Source organism: Ranitomeya imitator, chromosome 2 (genome assembly GCF_032444005.1).
Source record: "Ranitomeya imitator isolate aRanImi1 chromosome 2, aRanImi1.pri, whole genome shotgun sequence".
Classification (NCBI taxonomy): Eukaryota; Metazoa; Chordata; class Amphibia; order Anura; family Dendrobatidae; genus Ranitomeya; species Ranitomeya imitator.
The window spans coordinates 602,749,834-602,769,428 of NC_091283.1; the positions used below are offsets into that span (position 1 = coordinate 602,749,834).

At 39.0% G+C, this 19,595-nt stretch overlaps 1 protein-coding gene across 3 annotated transcripts in view; it reads left to right on the forward strand.

Annotated features, from left to right (window-relative positions):
- The window catches only part of CACNA1G (calcium voltage-gated channel subunit alpha1 G), a 501,367-nt gene that overhangs the window by 290,712 nt on the left and 191,060 nt on the right, over window positions 1–19,595 (forward strand). For all 3 annotated transcript variants that reach the window (XM_069752407.1, XM_069752406.1, XM_069752405.1), the window contains exons 7-10: window positions 1,067–1,159; window positions 7,532–8,327; window positions 14,386–14,735; window positions 15,483–15,634. In XM_069752407.1, coding sequence (XP_069608508.1) covers window positions 1,067–1,159; window positions 7,532–8,327; window positions 14,386–14,735; window positions 15,483–15,634 — 1,391 coding nt within the window. The remainder of the gene's footprint in view (window positions 1–1,066; window positions 1,160–7,531; window positions 8,328–14,385; window positions 14,736–15,482; window positions 15,635–19,595) is intronic.

A 19,595-nucleotide genomic window follows, 5' to 3' on the forward strand; every position in this document is an offset into this window, starting at 1 on the left:
CACCAGGACAAAAAAAGCCCATTTTTACTCTCATTTTACTCCCACTGTTTTCCCCTGAGTCATCCACTTTTTATTTTTTTTTTAAATCTGTCAGTTCCAGAGATATGGGCATTGTTATTTGTGCTATGGGGGCATGTCTTTAGACTGCTCTGTATAATTATGTGAGCAATGCCTGTCATGGCCCACGACATGGGAATCATACAGTATTGTTTTGTCATTGTATTGCTACTCTTTCATTGCTATGCAATAAGCGTTACCCCTTTTAGAAGTGTGTCCTGTCTCTCTCCTTGTGTGTCTCCCCAGCTCCGATGTCAGTAACCCCTCCCTTCTTCCTCCTGTGCCAGTGTTGTCAGCCATATTGGTGTGAGCGTCATCTCTATACACAGCGCTGGCTCAGAATAGTCTTTTTTACCTACTGTAATTCTGCATAACTACAAGAATTCAGCATGAAAATAAACCTTCTGGAACCTTCATACGTGCCTCAGCAGTCGAGTCAAGCTATCTGATGAACTCTCTTTGTGTGAGTACTGGTAGATAGAGACAGCCAAGAATCAGTGTCCCAAGAACCCCACACTCAAAGCTTAGTGATGGAGTCAGAATAACACCCCCTTGGTATAGACCACAAAAGGTAGCATTAAATAAAAAGGCCCATCTCTCTAGAACTGTATGGTGGATAAATAAATATAGAATACTGAAGGAAGCAGCAGGAATATAATAAGAGGAAAAACTGTCCTCTTTTGACTCAGTGAGAGTTTCTGTTTAAGCATTTAGTATTCATTGCAGTCCTTTATAGGATACCTCTTTTTTAGGGTACCCATGGTTTCATCAGCGCCTTCAGGAAATGTCAGTTTTGATCAAAGAGGGTACAGGTACTGAGAAACCCCCATTTGCTAAAACAAAGGAACAGAACTGCTCAGCTGAGAATTTTTGCCCTTTTATTTCTTGATGGCACTGCTTATCTTTCCCTGAAAAGCAGAACAAGCAAAGTAGAGAGTCATATAAAGTCCATATTCTCGTAATTCTGGTATCAAAGTATCTATCTTTATTTTTTTTCTTTGTATTTCAGGTGATAACTCTAGAAGGTTGGGTGGACATCATGTATTTTGTCATGGATGCTCACTCATTTTACAACTTTATCTACTTTATTCTTCTAATAATAGTAAGTTTTTTGTTTGATTTTTATAAATTATTTGACAGTTGCTTTCACTAAATATATCATAATTACTGTGTCCATTTTAGGACATGATCATATATCAAAGTCAAACATCAGAAATACTCTGTCTGATACCTGATTCTGATAAATGATTCCGATACATGACTTTGATACCTGACTCTGATACCTGACTCTGATACCTGACTCTGATACCTAATTCCGATACCTGACTCTGATACCTGACTTTCATACCTGATTCTGATTCCTGACTTTGATACCTGACTCTGATACCTGACTCTGATACCTGACTCTGATAACTGAGTCTGATACCTGATTCTGATACCTAATTCCGATACCTGACTCTGATATCTGACTCTCATACTGGATTCTGATTCCTGACTCTGATACCACAATAAGGTATCAGAGTCAGGTATCAGACACAAGTATCAGAATCAGGTACCAGAGTATTTCTGATGTCTGACTTTGATATATGATCATGTCATAAAATTAATACTGTATAATAGATTAGGAAATTTGTTTAGTCAGTGTAATGTATAATTTCATGCATGTTGGTGTCTTATGTACCATGGTGTACACAATTATATCTTGGTTTTACAAACTTTTGTTCACACCAGGTTTATGGTGCAAATTCAATGTACATGTCACAAAAATCTCCCTACATGTACATCATATAAATAACGGTGATGTACATGTATCAGTGTGCCATACAGTTGTTTGCATCGCTTATAGACGCCACTAAAAATCTATAGTAAACTATGTTTTTTAGCAAAAAAAAAGTATACTGACCGCTAACAAATGGTGTGGTATACCTCCGCTTCCATGTGTCAATGGATTCTCGTTATCTGTATTTAAAAGTTCTAGATTTTGAAGATCTAGTCAAAGTTCCACATTTTGCAGAAGTGTAGAAAATGCATTAAAATACACCTCATGAAATCCAACCTGCACATTTTTTGATTACTTTGATTTCTTTGACACGTACAGTGGGGCAAAAAAGTATTTAGTCAGTCAGCAATAGTGCAAGTTCCACCACTTAAAAAGATGAGAGGCGTCTGTAATTTACATCATAGGTAGACCTCAACTATGGGAGACAAACTGAGAAAAAAAAATCCAGAAAATCACATTGTCTGTTTTTTTATCATTTTTTTGGCATATTATGGTGGAAAATAAGTATTTGGTCAGAAACAAACAATCAAGATTTCTGGCTCTCACAGACCTGTAACTTCTTCTTTAAGAGTCTCCTCTTTCCTCCACTCATTACCTGTAGTAATGGCACCTGATTAAACTTGTTATCAGTATAAAAAGACACCTGTGCACACCCTCAAACAGTCTGACTCCAAACTCCACTATCGTGAAGACCAAAGAGCTGTCAAAGGACACCAGAAACAAAATTGTAGCCCTGCACCAGGCTGGGAAGACTGAATCTGCAATAGCCAACCAGCTTGGAGTGAAGAAATCAACAGTGGGAGCAATAATTAGAAAATGGAAGACATACAAGACCACTGATAATCTCCCTCGATCTGGGGCTCCACGCAAAATCCCACCCCGTGGGGTCAGAATGATCACAAGAACGGTGAGCAAAAATCCCAGAACCACGCGGGGGGACCTAGTGAATGAACTGCAGAGAGCTGGGACCAATGTAACAAGGCCTACCATAAGTAACACACTACGCCACCATGGACTCAGATCCTGCAGTGCCAGACGTGTCCCACTGCTTAAGCCAGTACATGTCCGGGCCCGTCTGAAGTTTGCTAGAGAGCATTTGGATGATCCAGAGGAGTTTTGGGAGAATGTCCTATGGTCTGATGAAACCAAACTGGAACTGTTTGGTAGAAACACAACTTGTCGTGTTTGGAGGAAAAAGAATACTGAGTTGCATCCATCAAACACCATACCTACTGTAAAGCATGGTGGTGGAAACATCATGCTTTGGGGCTGTTTCTCTGCAAAGGGGCCAGGACGACTGATCCGGGTACATGAAAGAATGAATGGGGCCATGTATCGTGAGATTTTGAGTGCAAACCTCCTTCCATCAGCAAGGGCATTGAAGATGAAACGTGGCTGGGTCTTTCAACATGACAATGATCCAAAGCACACCACCAGGGCAATGAAGGAGTGGCTTCGTAAGAAGCATTTTAAGGTCCTGGAGTGGCCTAGCCAGTCTCCAGATCTCAACCCTATAGAAAACCTTTGGAGGGAGTTGAAAGTCCGTGTTGCCAAGCGAAAAGCCAAAAACATCACTGCTCTAGAGGAGATCTGCATGGAGGAATGGGCCAACATACCAACAACAGTGTGTGGCAACCTTGTGAAGACTTACAGAAAACGTTTGACCTCTGTCATTGCCAACAAAGGATATATTACAAAGTATTGAGATGAAATTTTGTTTCTGACCAAATACTTATTTTCCACCATAATATGCAATAAAAATGATAAAAAAACAGACAATGTGATTTTCTCGATTTTTTTTTTCTCAGTTTGTCTCCCATAGTTGAGGTCTACCTATGATGTAAATTACAGACGCCTCTCATCTTTTTAACTGGTGGAACTTGCACGATTGCTGACTGACTAAATACTTTTTTGCCCCACTGTATGTGACTTGTTTAACTAATCTCAAAAAAGTTGGTTCCTTCAAACACCAGTGAAAAAAATTCAGAATATATGTCCTTAAATATATGTTGTAAACATTTAATAGCATAATTGCTTCGTGTTTCCTCTTTTCTATGAATCATCTAATTATGATCTATAATTGAGAAGGAGCTAGAAAGTTAAGATGATGATTTTTAGCTTACTGCTATCAAGTTCTGGATGATCGAGCTCTATTTGTATGTTCTTTTTATTTACTGATATTTACCAATTATATTATTTTTATATATCAATCATCAAGCACTCTATAAGTGCACGTAGACATGGAATATATTGTTCTTCATCTACTTACATTGAGTGCATTTCCAAAACTCATTATGGTGGTCTATATAGCTTTCGAATTGAGGCGTGTTTTAATTTACTGCCCCTCAGTCTTTACTCTTCTTAAGTCATCTTAGGCATTTGCCTTATTTTAAAGGGGATTTTCACTATTTTACTTTTTTCATATATCTTAACTTTTCTTAACAAAACATACTCCATAAAGATTTGTCCTTGCTTACATTTTCTCTTGTCTCAACATATCCCAGGCAAATTACCAACCTGAAAAAATCAAAACGATTACATGATACTAAGTTATGAGATACATGTATGTTTATGCTTGGTTGTGATGTGAATTGCAGCCTGTCAAAGGTTTAGCATGTTCTGATATTGTATTGGATTTCTTGAGTGTGAACTTTTAGTCCTTAACCAAATAAAAAAAAAATGTAATGGTGAGCATATCTGAACTTACTTAACATGGTCAGAACGCAGAGCTGAAGGACTTTTCACCCAATTTTTCAAGTTGAAAGTATTTGCCACCTAATGGGTTAAAGGAAATCTGTCAGCAGGTTTTTGCTACCTCATCTGAAAGCAGTATAATGTAGGAAAAGAGGCCCTGAGTCCAACAATATATCACTTAGGCTACTTTCACACTAGCGTTGGGCACTGCACGTCGCCATGCGTGGTTTAGGAGAAAAAACGCATCCTGCAAAATTGCTTCCAGGATGCGCTTTTTCTCCATTGACTAACATTAGCGACGCATTGCGACGCTTTGCCACACGTCGCAACCATCGTGCGACGGTTGCCCCATGTTGTGGCGGACCGTTGGCAGTAAAACACGTTACATGTAATGTTTTTTGCTGCATTGTGTCCGCCATTTCCGACCGTGCATGCGCGGCCGGAACTCCGCCCCCACCTCCCCGCAACTCACAATGGGGCAGCGGATGCGCTGGAAAAATGCATCCGCTGCCTCCATTGTGCGGCGCTTGCACAGTATGCGTCGGTATGTCGGGCCAACGCAGCGCGACGGCCCCGTACCGACGCTAGTGTGAAAGTAGCCTTAGTTTGCTGGGTGCAGCGGTTCTGACACAATCAGGGTTTTAGATTTAGCACAGCAGAGCTGAGAAAGTTAACCCCACCCACAGCAGGTTCTGTATTTACAATGTCTATAGACAGTGAGCTGATTATCACAGAAAGTGGCGGAGACAGACTTGTGCACCTAATCTTATTCTTCCTAGAAATTTATGAATAAATTGACAAATAGGCATTACAAGGTGGGAATATCGTGTGTCTACACAGTCTGACATTGTTCAATAAGTGCTTTAACTATAGGATGGTAAAGACACACCCATATGACAAGGGATACAGTAACACCCAGTTGGCAGTTTATTCATAAATTTCTAAGAGGAACAAGGCAGGAACAAAAAAATGCAAAGAGCAGAGTAAGATGCTCCAGAATTGTTACATTACAGAGATTGCATTTATTTACTAATGCAGGCTTTTCAGGAGAACTATACGGTCCTCCTTCATGTTTATAGGTCTCCTATAGGAAATTGAAAATGTCTTGATTCATACCAAAGAACCCATGAGATTATGGACCCAACCAAGAATATATTGTTACTATTTATCACGCTTTTTTAAGCAATGACTGCTGTCCTAGCGGCACAATGAGTCGTGGTTCCTCCTCTGCATTGTGTTTTTATGTGAATTCACAGGGTCATAACAAAAACTATATTTCCAACCTAATAAGCAAACTAAAACGAATGTTGAAGGCTCTTAAATGAAGGCTAGGATCACGTCATGTTTGGCATCAACTTCCAGCCTATACACCAACAAAGTCTTCTGATGTATCTACTATGCCCACGATACCACAAGCACACATCCTACATAGAGATATTGTACAAATGCATCACTGCCATAAACTATAAGTGACAATTAAGCCAACATTTTCTAAGTCTACAATTATCTGCCTCCCTCAGTAATAAAAAAAGTTAACCAGAAAACGTAGTTGTGCTGGAACTTTTTAAAGGGGACCTATAAGTCTAATCTGTTGGCAAGGTTTTATTGAGAAGATTGATATATAGTTTTTCTCGCAAACGATTAATTATAACTCATCATTAATTTAAATGTCTGCTTATCCTGCAATTAGGAGTCTAGCAGGCGGTGATCTAACATCCTACTCTGTATGACTGAGCATAGTGAGATAGCTTTCAGCGAGTAAGATCGCCCACTGGACTCCTAAGACCAAAAGTAAAACACTAGGGCAGTAGCGCAAATAGGGTCTTATCTGACATACAGTTATAATTCATAATCAGATGAGAAAGAAGACAAGGAAAAAATTGTGGATAACTCCCGCACTGTTGTGTATGGAAGACGTCAATACTCAGGAGTTTCTTCGCATATGCAGTTTTTATTCAACGCGTTTTACAGTGTCAAGCACATCTTCAGGATATGACCACATTACTCCTGAAGAAGATGTGCTTGACACTTTGGAACTCGTTGAATAAAAACTGCATATTCGAAGAAACTCCTGAGTATTGACGTCTTCCATACACAACAGTGAGGGAGGTAAGCTCTAAAGTAAAAGAGATCACAGATTGTACTGGCTTTATTTCTTATCTAAATAATTCTCAATCTGATCAGCTACACTTTATAAGTTTCTGCCACAAAGTTTTTGCTAGCTGGCTGCTGCCATTTTGATAAAATCCCTGTTTTCTATGCTGCAGATCTAGCAGTTCTCTGAATGCTGAGCTCTGTGCCATCCCCGCCCACCCCACTGATTGGCAGCTTTCTCTCCATGTACAATGTACACAGCTGCCAATCAGTGGTGGGGGTGGGGTTATACAGTACTCATGAATGTTGAGGACTACCTGGCAGCAGGTTTATTAGTCCTCTAATGATAATATCCTGTTGATAAAACAGTAATTTAATCAAAACTACAGCAACAGAAGCTTAGTAGCTGAACCATCTCTGGAATCAGGCTCTTTATCTCTACATTATACTGCTGTTAGGTTAGGTGGTAAAAACCTGCTGACAGATTCACTTTAACTATTTATTGTGTCTACCCTATCTCAATCATCTTCTCTAACCTCTTAAATGTACTGAATCAAATACAAGTCATTTCTGCTCCCTAATATTCTCATCCCTATCGTTAGATGCCACAAGGTTCTATACCAATAACTTGCATCTACATTTTTTGACATAATCCAAATTATCTAAGGAAATTTAGTGACACAGACTCAGCCATGGTCAGATCATTCCCCGGGGAGACCTCTGAGGTTATTTTTATTTACTTGGCCAAGTTTAATGAACCAGGTATTAGGGCATGGAATTAGCTGTTCCCCAAAACTAGGTAAGACTACTGCTTATTGTAACATATCACAGTTATATTGCGATTGTTGTGGCTATAAGGTAGTTCATTTCTGGTACTAATTACAGAACTGCTTTAAATTTCTTTAGATTGGATCATTTTTCATGATCAACCTATGTCTAGTGGTCATAGCTACTCAGTTTTCCGAAACTAAGCAGCGGGAGAGCCAACTTATGAAGGAACAGAGAGTCCGTTTTCTTTCCAACGCAAGCACATTGGCCAGCTTCTCTGAGCCTGGCAGTTGTTATGATGAGCTTCTCAAGTATCTGGTGTATGTGACCCGTAAGGCCAGTAAACAGCTTGTCCAACTCTACAGAGCAGCCGTCTTTAGACTTGGTTTCACATCTAGTCCTGCAGTGAAGACCACCAATGAAAAACCAAATGGCAAACACAGGAGAAGAAGGTCTTCAGTGCACCATCTAATCCATCACCATCACCATCATCACCACCATTATCACCTGGGAAATGGCAGCCTGAGAGCACCACAGGCCAGTCCAGAGCTCAGCGAAGTGGAAACCAATTCTCCTCATAATGGAACCAGACTAATGCTATCGTTTTCTGGAGCTCCGACCTCCCCCATTGCTTCAGCCTCCAACACGCAATCTATTCACAGCATTTACCATGCCGATTGCCATCTTGAACCTGTGCATTGCGTACCCGTTTTTGCCCAGCCTGGCACAGTTGTGGCAAGTACCGAGGTTCTTCAAACAAGTATTGTAGGAAATAAAAACTATCCTACCGTACACCCAAGTGTGTCACCAGAATTACAGAAGAAAACAGAACAAGGGGAAGTCTCAGAAAGCCTTGTGATCTCAAGGGACCCCAGCAATTACACTGGGCCAATGTACAGCTCAATGAACAGGCTCCTGGAGAACCAGAGTACAGGTAAGAGAAAACATAATGACATTTTGGACAGTAAGAAGCACCAGTTATTTTAATGTATGGATTCTGGGTATTGCCCTGCAAGAGAAAAATATATTTTTTAAAAAGGTCTCAGACTGGTATAAAAAAAAATATTATTTATTATCCATATCGATCTATTGGATCACCAGTTCTGAAATGTGTACTGTTCCTGCTAGTGACTACTTTCTGGTCCCATCTCAACACACAGGAAACGCAAAGCTCATTCAGCCAATCACTAGCCACAGTGGTTATGCATAACAGTTAGTGATTGGCTGAGCGGGTATTTCCTGCTATTTCAGGGCCAGGAAATAGAGACCAGGTCTAAAAGTGAACTGCAGAGGGTAATTATCACTTCTTTAATATTTTTATTTCGGTGTGAGCTCTTTTAAAAATCATTTTTCTATGCTGAACAACCCATTTTATTAGTAACAGATGTTCCATTATTATGAAGTATTTATACTGTCTGTCTGATTGGAGTCTGAGAATGTTCTGTGTACAAAGAATATTGGTAACTAGTTGATGATGCTGTGCCTCACCTTATAGGTGATTGGGTGCTTCTCTTGTTTAATGCTTGCCAGGTTGCCAAGAGAGGCCGTCATTTCCGTCTCAGCTGGAATTAGTTAAACTTCACAAGCATGTAAGCAGGCGAGTGATTATTATTACATATAGAATTTTATTTAAATAGGCTAATTAATAAACTTCTCTTGCACTTTTAAAGGGGTTCTTCAGGAATATATATATATATATATATATATATATATATATATATATATATATATGTATATATATATAACTAAAGATGATGTCATTATAAATAGATTCCTAAATACATTTAATTACCAAATCACAATGGTTTTGTCTAGAGAGGTACATACTATAAGATTAAAATGGCCTTCACCTTTTTACCTTGGCCGAAACCTGTCCTAGACTGTTAGGACAGGACATGCCTGTGAGCATGTGCAGTAGGAAGCTCTGCCCTCTTTCAGATGCAGGAAGATGTCCCCTACTAATGCTGCTGGAGATACCAGAGGTGCTGAAGTAAGAAGTGACTAGAACTTCTCCGGGCCCTGTCTTTCCGAAGCATCGAGTCTAGATCACGTGAAGTCATTATTGCCCTCTACTCCTCCTTGGTCAGGTCGCATCTGGAATACTGTGTCCAGTTCTGGGCACCACATTTACAAAAAGACACTGAAAAACTGGAGCAAGTTTAGAGAAGAGCGAACAGGACGCTGAGCGAACTGCAAAGTATGTCCTACAAGGAACGGTTGAAGGATCTGGGAATGTTTAGCTTTCAAAAAAGAAGGCTATGAGGAGACTTAATAGCTGTCCACAAATATTTGAAGGGATTTCACAGTGTAGAGGGATCATCCTTATTCTCATTTGCACGTGGAAACACAAGAAGCAATGGGATGAAACTGAAAGGGAGAAGATACAGATTAGATATTAGAAGAAAACTTTTTGACAGTGACGTTGATCAATGAGTGGAACAGGCTACCACGAGAGGTGGTGAGTTCTCCTTCATTGGGAGTCTTCAAACAGAGGCTGACAGACATCTGTCTGAGATGGTTTAGTGAATCCTGCTTTGAGGAGGGGGTCGGACTCGATGACCCAGGAGGTCCCTTGCAACTCTACCATTCTATGATTCTATAACTTTACATTGTATAGATTACCTCCAGATCATAGCAGTGGAGTTTCCTACTGCACATGCTCAGAAGCATCTGTCCTAATATTCTAGGACGCGTTTCTGTCAGTTCAACAAGACGGAGGCCATTTTAACTCTATAGTGATTTCCACCATAAACAAAACTATTTCCCTTTGCTAATTAAATGTATTTAGGAAATCATTTATTATGATTTTCATTTATTTTTTTTTTCCTATTCCCGGAGAACCCGTTAAAGCCAAGTAGCTTGTGGCAGACCCTCCACAGTGGTTATGCGATAGATATATGGATGCATGCATGCTTTGCTTTGGCATATAAATGTAAATAATCTAAACCCTCACCAAATATGCAATCAAGTGGGAATATAATTCCATGCACGTTATAACAGCACTCCACCACAAATTATACCAAAGATCACTACTGAAAGCATGGATTGAGATCCCCATAGATCTAAATTATTCCTAGCCATATTCACAACAATGCTTAAAGGGGATGCATCACCTTGGTCACCTCACTTAGAAGCAGATTTGTTTATCACATGGTCTCTATATATCCCCTTTCGATCTGTTTGGCCTCACATTGCCTCTGTAGTGGCCACTGCTGGAAAAAGGTAGTATTGCATGCTGGCCATTCAAATAAATGGTTAGCCAATGGCCATGTAATACATGGATAGGCTAAGAGCACCTAGTTTACTCTGCACGTTCCTAGAGGGAGTCTAAGGTAATTATTCAGAATATTTCATATAATCCATCTTATCCTAGTAATTAAGCCTCTTCCAACATATTTTAGTAATATTTTGTTTCAGTATTACCAATAGATTTTTTAGTCTTTGTAGATAATATATATTTTTTACAGACCATAGGGAAAATTGCAAGATTTCTATTTTTAGTTTTAATACAGATAGTGATATGTAAAAAAAAATATTACTAATTTGAAAAAATGCATTTAACACAAAAAGCTAATTTAAACAAAAATTAATTTCTGGTGACAGTTTTCTATTAACTGAAAGAAGGAAATAGTAATCACAGTAATAAATGTTGATCTCTGGTAATTATAATTGTCAGCCTTATTAGAAGTAAATATTAATACAGTTTAGTGGAAGATATCTGTCAATAATCTTAATGTACTTCTTAGGCTTATTATATTATATTTTGCTAGCTACATAGTCCTCAATGAGCCCCAGTTACAGAGAAATAAACATAATAATAAAGGAAAAAAATGATCATTAGAGATCCATTATGATATCTTAATGATAAATTATATTAAAAGAAAATAGGCGGACATTAAGAACCTTTAAGGCCTGATCATTAACCCCTTTATGACCCCAGCTTTTTTCGGTTTTGCGTTTTCGTTTTTCGCTTCCCTCCTTCCCAGAGCCATAATTTTTTTATTTTTCCATCAATATGGCCATATGAGGGCTTGTTTTCTGCGGGGCGAATTGTACTTTTGAACGACGCCATGTTGTGTACTAGAAAACGGGGGAAAAAATCCAAGTACCGTGAAATTGCAAAAAAAGTGCAATCCCACACTTGTTTTGTGTTTGGCTTTTTTGCTAGGTTCACTAAATGCTAAAACTGACCTGCCATTCTGATTCTTCAGGTTATTACGAGTTCATAGGCACCAAACATGTCTAGGGTCTATTTTATCTAAGTGGTGAAAAAAAATCCAGACTTTGCTAAAAAAAGAAAATAAAACAGCGCAATTTTCCGATACCCGTAGCGTCTCCATTTTTCATGATCTCGGGTTGGGTGAGAGCTTATTTTTTGCTTGCCGAGGTGATGTTTTTAATGATACCATTTTGGTGCAGATACGTTCTTTTGATCGACAGTTATTGCATTTTAATGCAATGTCGCGGCGACCCCAAAAACATAATTCTGGAATTTTAAATTTTTTTTTCGCTACGCCATTTAGCGATCAGGTTAATCCTTTTTTTTATTGATAGATCGGGCGATTCTGAACGCGACAGTACCAAATATGTGTTTGTTTGATTTTTTTTTTATTGTTTTGTTTTGAATGGGGCAAAAGGAGGGTGATTTAAACTTTTATATTTTTTTATTTTTTACATATTTTTGAAAACATTTTTTTTACTTTTGCCAACGTTCAATAGCCTCCATGGGAGGCTAGAAGCTGGCGTAGCCTGATCGGCTCTGCTACATGGGGCAATGCTCAGATCACCCCTATATAGCAAAATTACTGCACTGCTATGAGCGACGACCACTGGGTGGCATAGCAATGTGGCATTAACAACCATATACTGTAGGTCTGCTGGAGACCTCTGGATGTTATGCGATTCCGCCCACGCTTATTGCGGGCTCTTTGTCCCGGCCGGAGCCCACATCAAAGTGGGGGTTCTGCCATTGGACATACTATTCATCCGATGGCATAAAGGGGTTAAAGGGGTAAAAAGCATTACACTATTGAGCAAAACAATAGCAGTGAAAAAGAGATGTAGGCCAGTGCAAATTAAAGAAGCACTCCTCCTCCCATCAAAGTTTTTATCCTGTTAATATATTGCAATCATCATATTATATATCACTGTGTACTTACAATTGCTCATTTTGCCTTTCTACCCAGCTAATTATTCTCTTTTATTTGTTCTATGTAGAAACAGGAAGTCTCTTTTCCCTGAATTTATCATCCCCCTCTTCAACTCCTGACCCAGCTACTCCCTCCTCCCCTCTGCCAGAGACTTTTGCAGTGACTCATGACTTATGCAGGGAAAATTGACCTCCTGTTTCTACATATAGCTTAGAGGGTTTTCAGCTAGTAAGTTTTCAATCACGTGATGTCATAGACCTAATGAAAAAGAGAAGAATTAGGTGGGTAGAAAGGCAAAATGACTGCAATTTATTATGAGGATAAATATTTTGATGGAAGGAGTGCTTTTTTGAGGGAGTCTCAGGCTCACAAACATCTTGGTCAAATGGTGTATGGGAAGGGGTCCTTCGTAGTATAATACCAGGTAACTGAATTACTCAGAGAGCAGAAGATGTGTGCAGTCCGCACACTATTATTTGGGATTCCATGTAATCTAGCAGGCTAAATTTACATCAGCTTTTCTGTTCATTTTATTCTGTCAGCAGGTTTGTGCTATGTAATCTGAAAGCAGCATGGGGTAGGGGCAGACAGAAACCCTGCTTCTTGTTGCTATGTATTAGTTAGTTTACAGGATGCAGCAGCTATGGTAGAATGACGGTTTTCTGTGCTACACATCTAGCAGAGCTCAGAATATTTAGCCCTGTGTAACTGCTCCCACACCACTGATTGGCAGTGTTACGGAGTAGTTGGACCAAAAAGCATGAGACACTTAGTCCTGTAGTGACAATCTCCTGCTCATTTTTTTTATTTAATTGAAACAACAGCACACAGCCTAGTAAGTAACACATTCCTGGAATCAGGGTCTCAGCTCCTAATTAATGTTTCTCCCAGATTACATAGCAAAAACCTGATGACAGATTTGCTGTAATGAGCAATTTTCAAATGTAAAATGTGGCTGGCGGACACATAGCTTGTCCTAACTTAAAAGTTTCATAAGCCTAAAAAAAAGCATAGAAAAGTAAATCAAATAAATAATGCCAATTCTGCCAATCACATATGTTGCTGGTGGCTCTTCTATGCTGAAGACAGCATTCTTGTTAATTTTGCTTTAAGCCTTGTACTATAGAACATTTTGGGCTTCATATAAAGCCTAAACTGGGTATGTCTAGGGCTTTCAGCCAAATGAACAAGAACACCATTGAAAGTTGATGTTCTTGTTCTTTTTTGGTTATTTCTCTGAAAGATGAGAAGTGATCCATTAAGATGGACTTTTTCATCATTTATGAGATGGTTGGCGCTGATTCCAACTTTCCTTTTTGTCAAGAGAAGACAAGGATCATCACCAGGACATTTCTCTCAGCTTCTGTCAGTTACTGTACACAAGCACATTATAGTCAGTTGCTACCCCTAACTCTAAAATTTCCCTGAACTGCAAAACTTCTGGAGATAAGTTACTATTTCGGTGTAATGTCCCTTCAAATGTACCGTAATTTGCAAAAGTTACATTTGGATTGTAGCATAGTGTATTTATTTATTTAAATGATGGACAGTAAAATCTATAGTGGTTCTTGCACAGCTCCAGAGGATTTGTGTAATATAGGAATGTTGTGGTTTAGGGTTACTGTGTGTTCCTGTATGGATACAGCACTGCTTGACCGGTGATATGGCGTTGAGTCTGTATTCTGCTTTGCTATGGATGTAAGGATTTTTTATTACTATTTCCATTCTGCACTTTTTCACAATTTCACTGTACATGAGATGCATGAGTAGCAATTTGTCGCTTGCTGCTCACTGAGATTTTGGGAAAGCTTTGTTATTTTCATCAGTTCCATATGACTTTAGGTATCTGCAAAGGATCCTGTAAAATCTCGGTCCAAGCTGCAACTCCTGAAATTGAATCCTTAGATCCAGAAATATGCTCTCACTGCAAAGAGCCAGAGGAGCCCGACAATGACGACATGGAGTCCGACAGTGATGGAGGCTACGAGTTTAGTCAAGATACTCAGTGCAATGAGAAAATTGAGCAAAAAAAGGGAAAGACGTTAACGAAGAGCCCTACTAAGCTGATGAAGGGGTGCAAAATGGTGTGCGAGACATTTAGAAAGATTGTGGACAGCAAATACTTTGGACGAGGTATAATGATCGCTATCCTAATAAATACTCTGAGCATGGGGATTGAATATCACGAACAGGTAAGGTATTTAAAACATTTGTGTGCCATGGTAACAGATGAATACACATGTTCAAAAGTAAAGCGAATATGCTACCAGATTGGACAATGCAAACTGTGTACATTATTAAATATATCTCTTAGAGCTGATGGTGCTGGGGTACTTACTTTGGAAAATCCATGTTAGAATGGCTATATAATCCTGACATTAAACTGAGTCCAGCTAAAAAGTTAGAGATCTCCTGAGGCCAAGTGTATTTAGTCACTGCCCATCCAGCTTCTCTAACAGCTGCAGCTTATACTGAGCAGTGTGAGATCTCAGCAGGAGAGAGGGACTCTGAGGAGCTATCAGTCAGGTTTGGTGGGTGAAGATTGACTATAAACTTTAGAAAATATCGTTGTGGCATTTTTATCAGCAGCTACATAAAAAAGCGATCCTCCAAACTTGGATTAAACCCCACCCCCACCACCAATAACCCCCCCAGCTTCCCAGCATCAATTATTTATGCAGATCTATTGATTAGAGCTAGGCCAAAGCTGAAGAAGTACATAGGAGATGAGCATCATCCATGGAGTACTGGCCTAATATCTCTGTTTATAGCCTGTGTATAATCATTTCTTTTGGTTCTCTATATCTAAAGAATTATTCTGCTGAGAAGATTATGTTACACTGGCGGCTTAATTTATCTACCTGGAATAATCTGTATTTCTTCTTATCTTGACTATGCTTACTATAAATAATTTACATAAATCTATTTTTTTCCTGCAGCCAGATGAACTGACTAATGCTTTGGAGATCAGTAATATAGTCTTTACAAGCTTATTTGCCCTGGAAATGGTTTTAAAGCTTTTGGTTTATGGTCCATTTGGATACATCAAGAACCCATATAACATATTTGATGGGATTATTGTCATAATCAGGTAATTGTAGCTCCAGCAAAAAAAAAAAACCTTGAATGTGTATTTTGTCTTCACTTCAATGCCCGCTGCTAGAGATAAATTCACTGCACGATCAAAGTCAGTTGGTGATGACCCTTCTAACCATTAGATGCCGTTATCGAGTTTTCAGGCCACATTTACTGTAGTTGACACCGACAACCGCTATTGTTCTTCACACAATGCATCTACGAATCAGTAGGCCATAGAAGGTAGCTAGAAAAGACGTGCGATATAGGTGGCCACTCCGAGGTTGTACTAAGCTCTTGTGCTTGGTTTGAACAGTCTTTTGTGCCAGCATACTCCCTTTGGTGCAATCACCTAGTATAAATGAGTATTACAAGCTCCTGGTCACTAGGGCAGAGGCATTTACTGAAGATATCTGGTAGAAGCACTCTGATGTACAGGCTGGTGATAAATGATCATTATTTCAAAACATATATTTTGCCTAGAGGCTATGTATTCCTGGGCACTGATTCTTTTTATTGTTAATTTGCTTCTTAAATTCAAAAATTAGCAGCTCTGAACAGTCTACCCCTATGTTGCTATATACATGGGGCACCTATGAAGTGCTGTGATGTTGGGATACTTCTTTTCGTACACAGTTATTCTGGACCGTGGGCTCATTTTCATAGACTTTTTATTGGACATCACAGTATTTTGCTTGTCATGGATCTTGCACATGCATACTGTGCACAATCATTTATATTTGTAGGATTTGATTGATTTACATCTATTTTTGAGTTTTTTCTAAGTACCTATATTGTTCTAACTCACAACTTTTTTTTTAATTCTGCACTTGGCCCATCAAACTAGTCTTAGATTATGCAAATTGCCTCTTCTGAGAAAAACAGGACTTAAACTCTATAGCGCCACCTGTTGGAAGTAGCGATCCTACAAGTCACAATCAACCCTTTAACGAGTCGTGCAATATGACTTAGGATAAAAGCCAAATCAGTATCTCAATTCGCAGACACGGTGTTTCGGGCTGTTGGCCCTCGTCAGTGCGAAGCATGAGAACTGATTTGGCTAGGTGAGAGGCTCTGGACTGGGGTCTCAGTCATATTGCACGACTCGTTAAAGGGTTGATTGTGACTTGTAGGATCGCTACTTCCAACAGGTGGCGCTATAGAGTTTAAGTCCTCTTTTTCTCAGAAGAGGCAATTTGCATATTTAATTTCCCAGAGGAGCATTGCATGGTGAATAAGCCTCCTTACCTTGACAAGCCAGCTGGTATGTCACTCTCCATAAGGAGAAACGTTACCCCTTAGACCCTAGTCTTTGATTAGGTATACATAGAGTTTGTGTCCACTGTCTTGGCACATACACTCAGTAGGAATGCACCCGACAGTACCACAGTCAGGATGGATGCCTAGACATCCATTCACCATAGTGAAACATATACCACGTTACATTGTTTCGGTGCAGTGTCCCTCCGTATAGGAAAGTGAAGCATGTAATGTTTTCATATACAGTAAAATAAATGGTATTCGTATACATACCTTCCAGATGGAGTCCAAAAGAATACACTTTTGGCTCTCATCTGATGAATGGAGACTTATGGGAACCTTACAGAATATGTCAGGAAAGGTTTTTATTTTGGGGTGCATCTTTTTGGATTGGTATCCTATACAATATGGAGAAATACCATATCGTGGATCAATGCTGTAATTTGGTCACGGTATTTTATGTTGTCTATTAGTTCATTTTTTATTGTCTTTAATAACTCTTTTTTTTATTATGTATTTCTTTTTGTGACATAAAGGTGTTTTCTGCTACTTTTTAATACTTATTGTGTATGGGTCCATAGTGGGATGTTAAAAAAAATGTTCTCACCTCGTGGACTTTTCTGTTTTAACGGAATGTGAAAGCTGCAGTCAATCAGTGGTCACCACTCGACATTGTTTGTGACAAAAGACCATCGCAACACAGGAGCCTGTGCATGTCTGTGAGTGGTAAATGTGAACCTTTGCTTTAGGTATCTGGTGTGACACACACTTGTACAGTAATAATTGCAGCTAAACGTCACCAGTAACAGATGAACTTGCGCAACAACTAAAAAAAATGTTCAACTTTGTTATGTCAGTGGATTTTCTCCCACAATATTTCTATAAGATTAAGGTCAGGACTTTGACTTGGCCATTCAAAAGCTTTAACTTCATTCCTTTTTGCCAATTCTTTTGTAGAAGAACTTGTGTGTTTTGGTTTGTTGTCTTGCTCCATGACCCACATTCTTCTGAGATGCAGTTCATGGACATGTATCCTGACATATTCCTTTAGAATTTGCTGGTATAATTCACCTCACCTCATAATTCTCACCTCGACATGCTTATTATGTCACTCTCCGCAAAGAGAAACGATACTTCTTGGATCTTGGTATAATTCAGAGTGTATTGTTCCATCAAAGATTGCAAGCTGTCCTGTCCCAGATTCAACAAAACAGGCCCAAACCATGATACTACCACGACCACCACCATGATTCACATATGGTGTGAGGTTTTATTTTGTAATGCAGTGATTTTCTTTCTCGAAACATAACACTTCTTATTTAAACCAAAAAGCTTTGTTTTGGTCTCATCCATCCACAAAACATTTTTCCAAAAGCCTTCTTGCTTGTCCAGGTGATCTTTAGCAAACTGCAAAGTTCTTTTTGGATAGCTGTGGCTTTCTGCTTGCAATCCTGCCATGCATTTCATTGTTGTTCAGTGTCCTCCTAAGGGTGGAAATATTAACAGTAACTAATGCGAGAGAGGTCTTTAGCTGCTTCCTGGTTATTTTGTGATCCTTTATGACCTCTCAGACTATTATATGCCTCGGTGTGATCTTTGTTTGTCAACCACACCTAGGGAGGTTAATAATGGTCTTGTATTTCTGCCATTTGAACACAATCTGTTTTGGTGGAGATGAAAACATTTCTAGAAATTATTTTGTACCCTATTGCAGCATTAGCATCTCTTATTCTGAGGTCTTCAGAAATCTCCTTTGTTCGTGCCAAAATACCCCCCACAAAGCTGTTATGAAGATGAAACTTTTATACATCCCAGTTCCTTAACACGAACTGTCACCAGGTTTGGCCGATATAAGATACTGCCACTGCCTTTCAGGGTTTATCTACAGTATCACCCTCCTCAAAAAATGAACATAGTGCATAGTAATGTCAAAATGACATCTTATGTCGCTTCAGGTTTTGAAAACCTTAAAGCATTTAAATGAAATAACATGTTCATTCTTCGGGAGGCTTTGTTTGGAAGCCACCTGCTCTACATATTTGAAAGACCAGAGTTAAGGCGTGAATGGTCGAAAAACGATTACAAAACTGCCAACAAAGCCTCTTCAAGTAAAAGACCGTCAGAGTTTTCTAAAGGCGACTTCACCCAAAAAAACCCAGTGGTTCCGCTGCTGGAAAAGAATCGTGTGTACATACCCTGAGTTAGTAAATGACGAAACCATTTTTCCCAAAAACAATAAATAATCCTATATTTTATTATTTTAATTTTGGGATCAACACAGTAATCTTTTAAAATAATTAATCAAGCATTTGATACACAAAATAATTAAATGTCAGCCTGCTAATGATTTTGTGGGTACTTGATCGATCAAATATTGGCAATATATAATCAGTGTTTGCCACACAGTAAATACACAGATCTCATCGCATTAGCAAAAACACAATTCAAAGCATTTCACTTGATCGTGCCAGTTTAGTAGAGATGATCACTATTACACAGGTTCACCCTTTAGGTGCAGTGACTGCATTTATAGCCATACACCGAACTGTACATTTTGGGTTGTCTTGTTCTGTCTACTTGTCTTAAATTATATTCCGCAGTTTCTTCTTTCAATTGTCACATTTCTTAGAATCCTCAATATTAACAACTCTGCTCAGTTATGCACAAATACAGTACAGTATATCCTTCTCTCCAGCATTGCTGCATATGCACAGGAT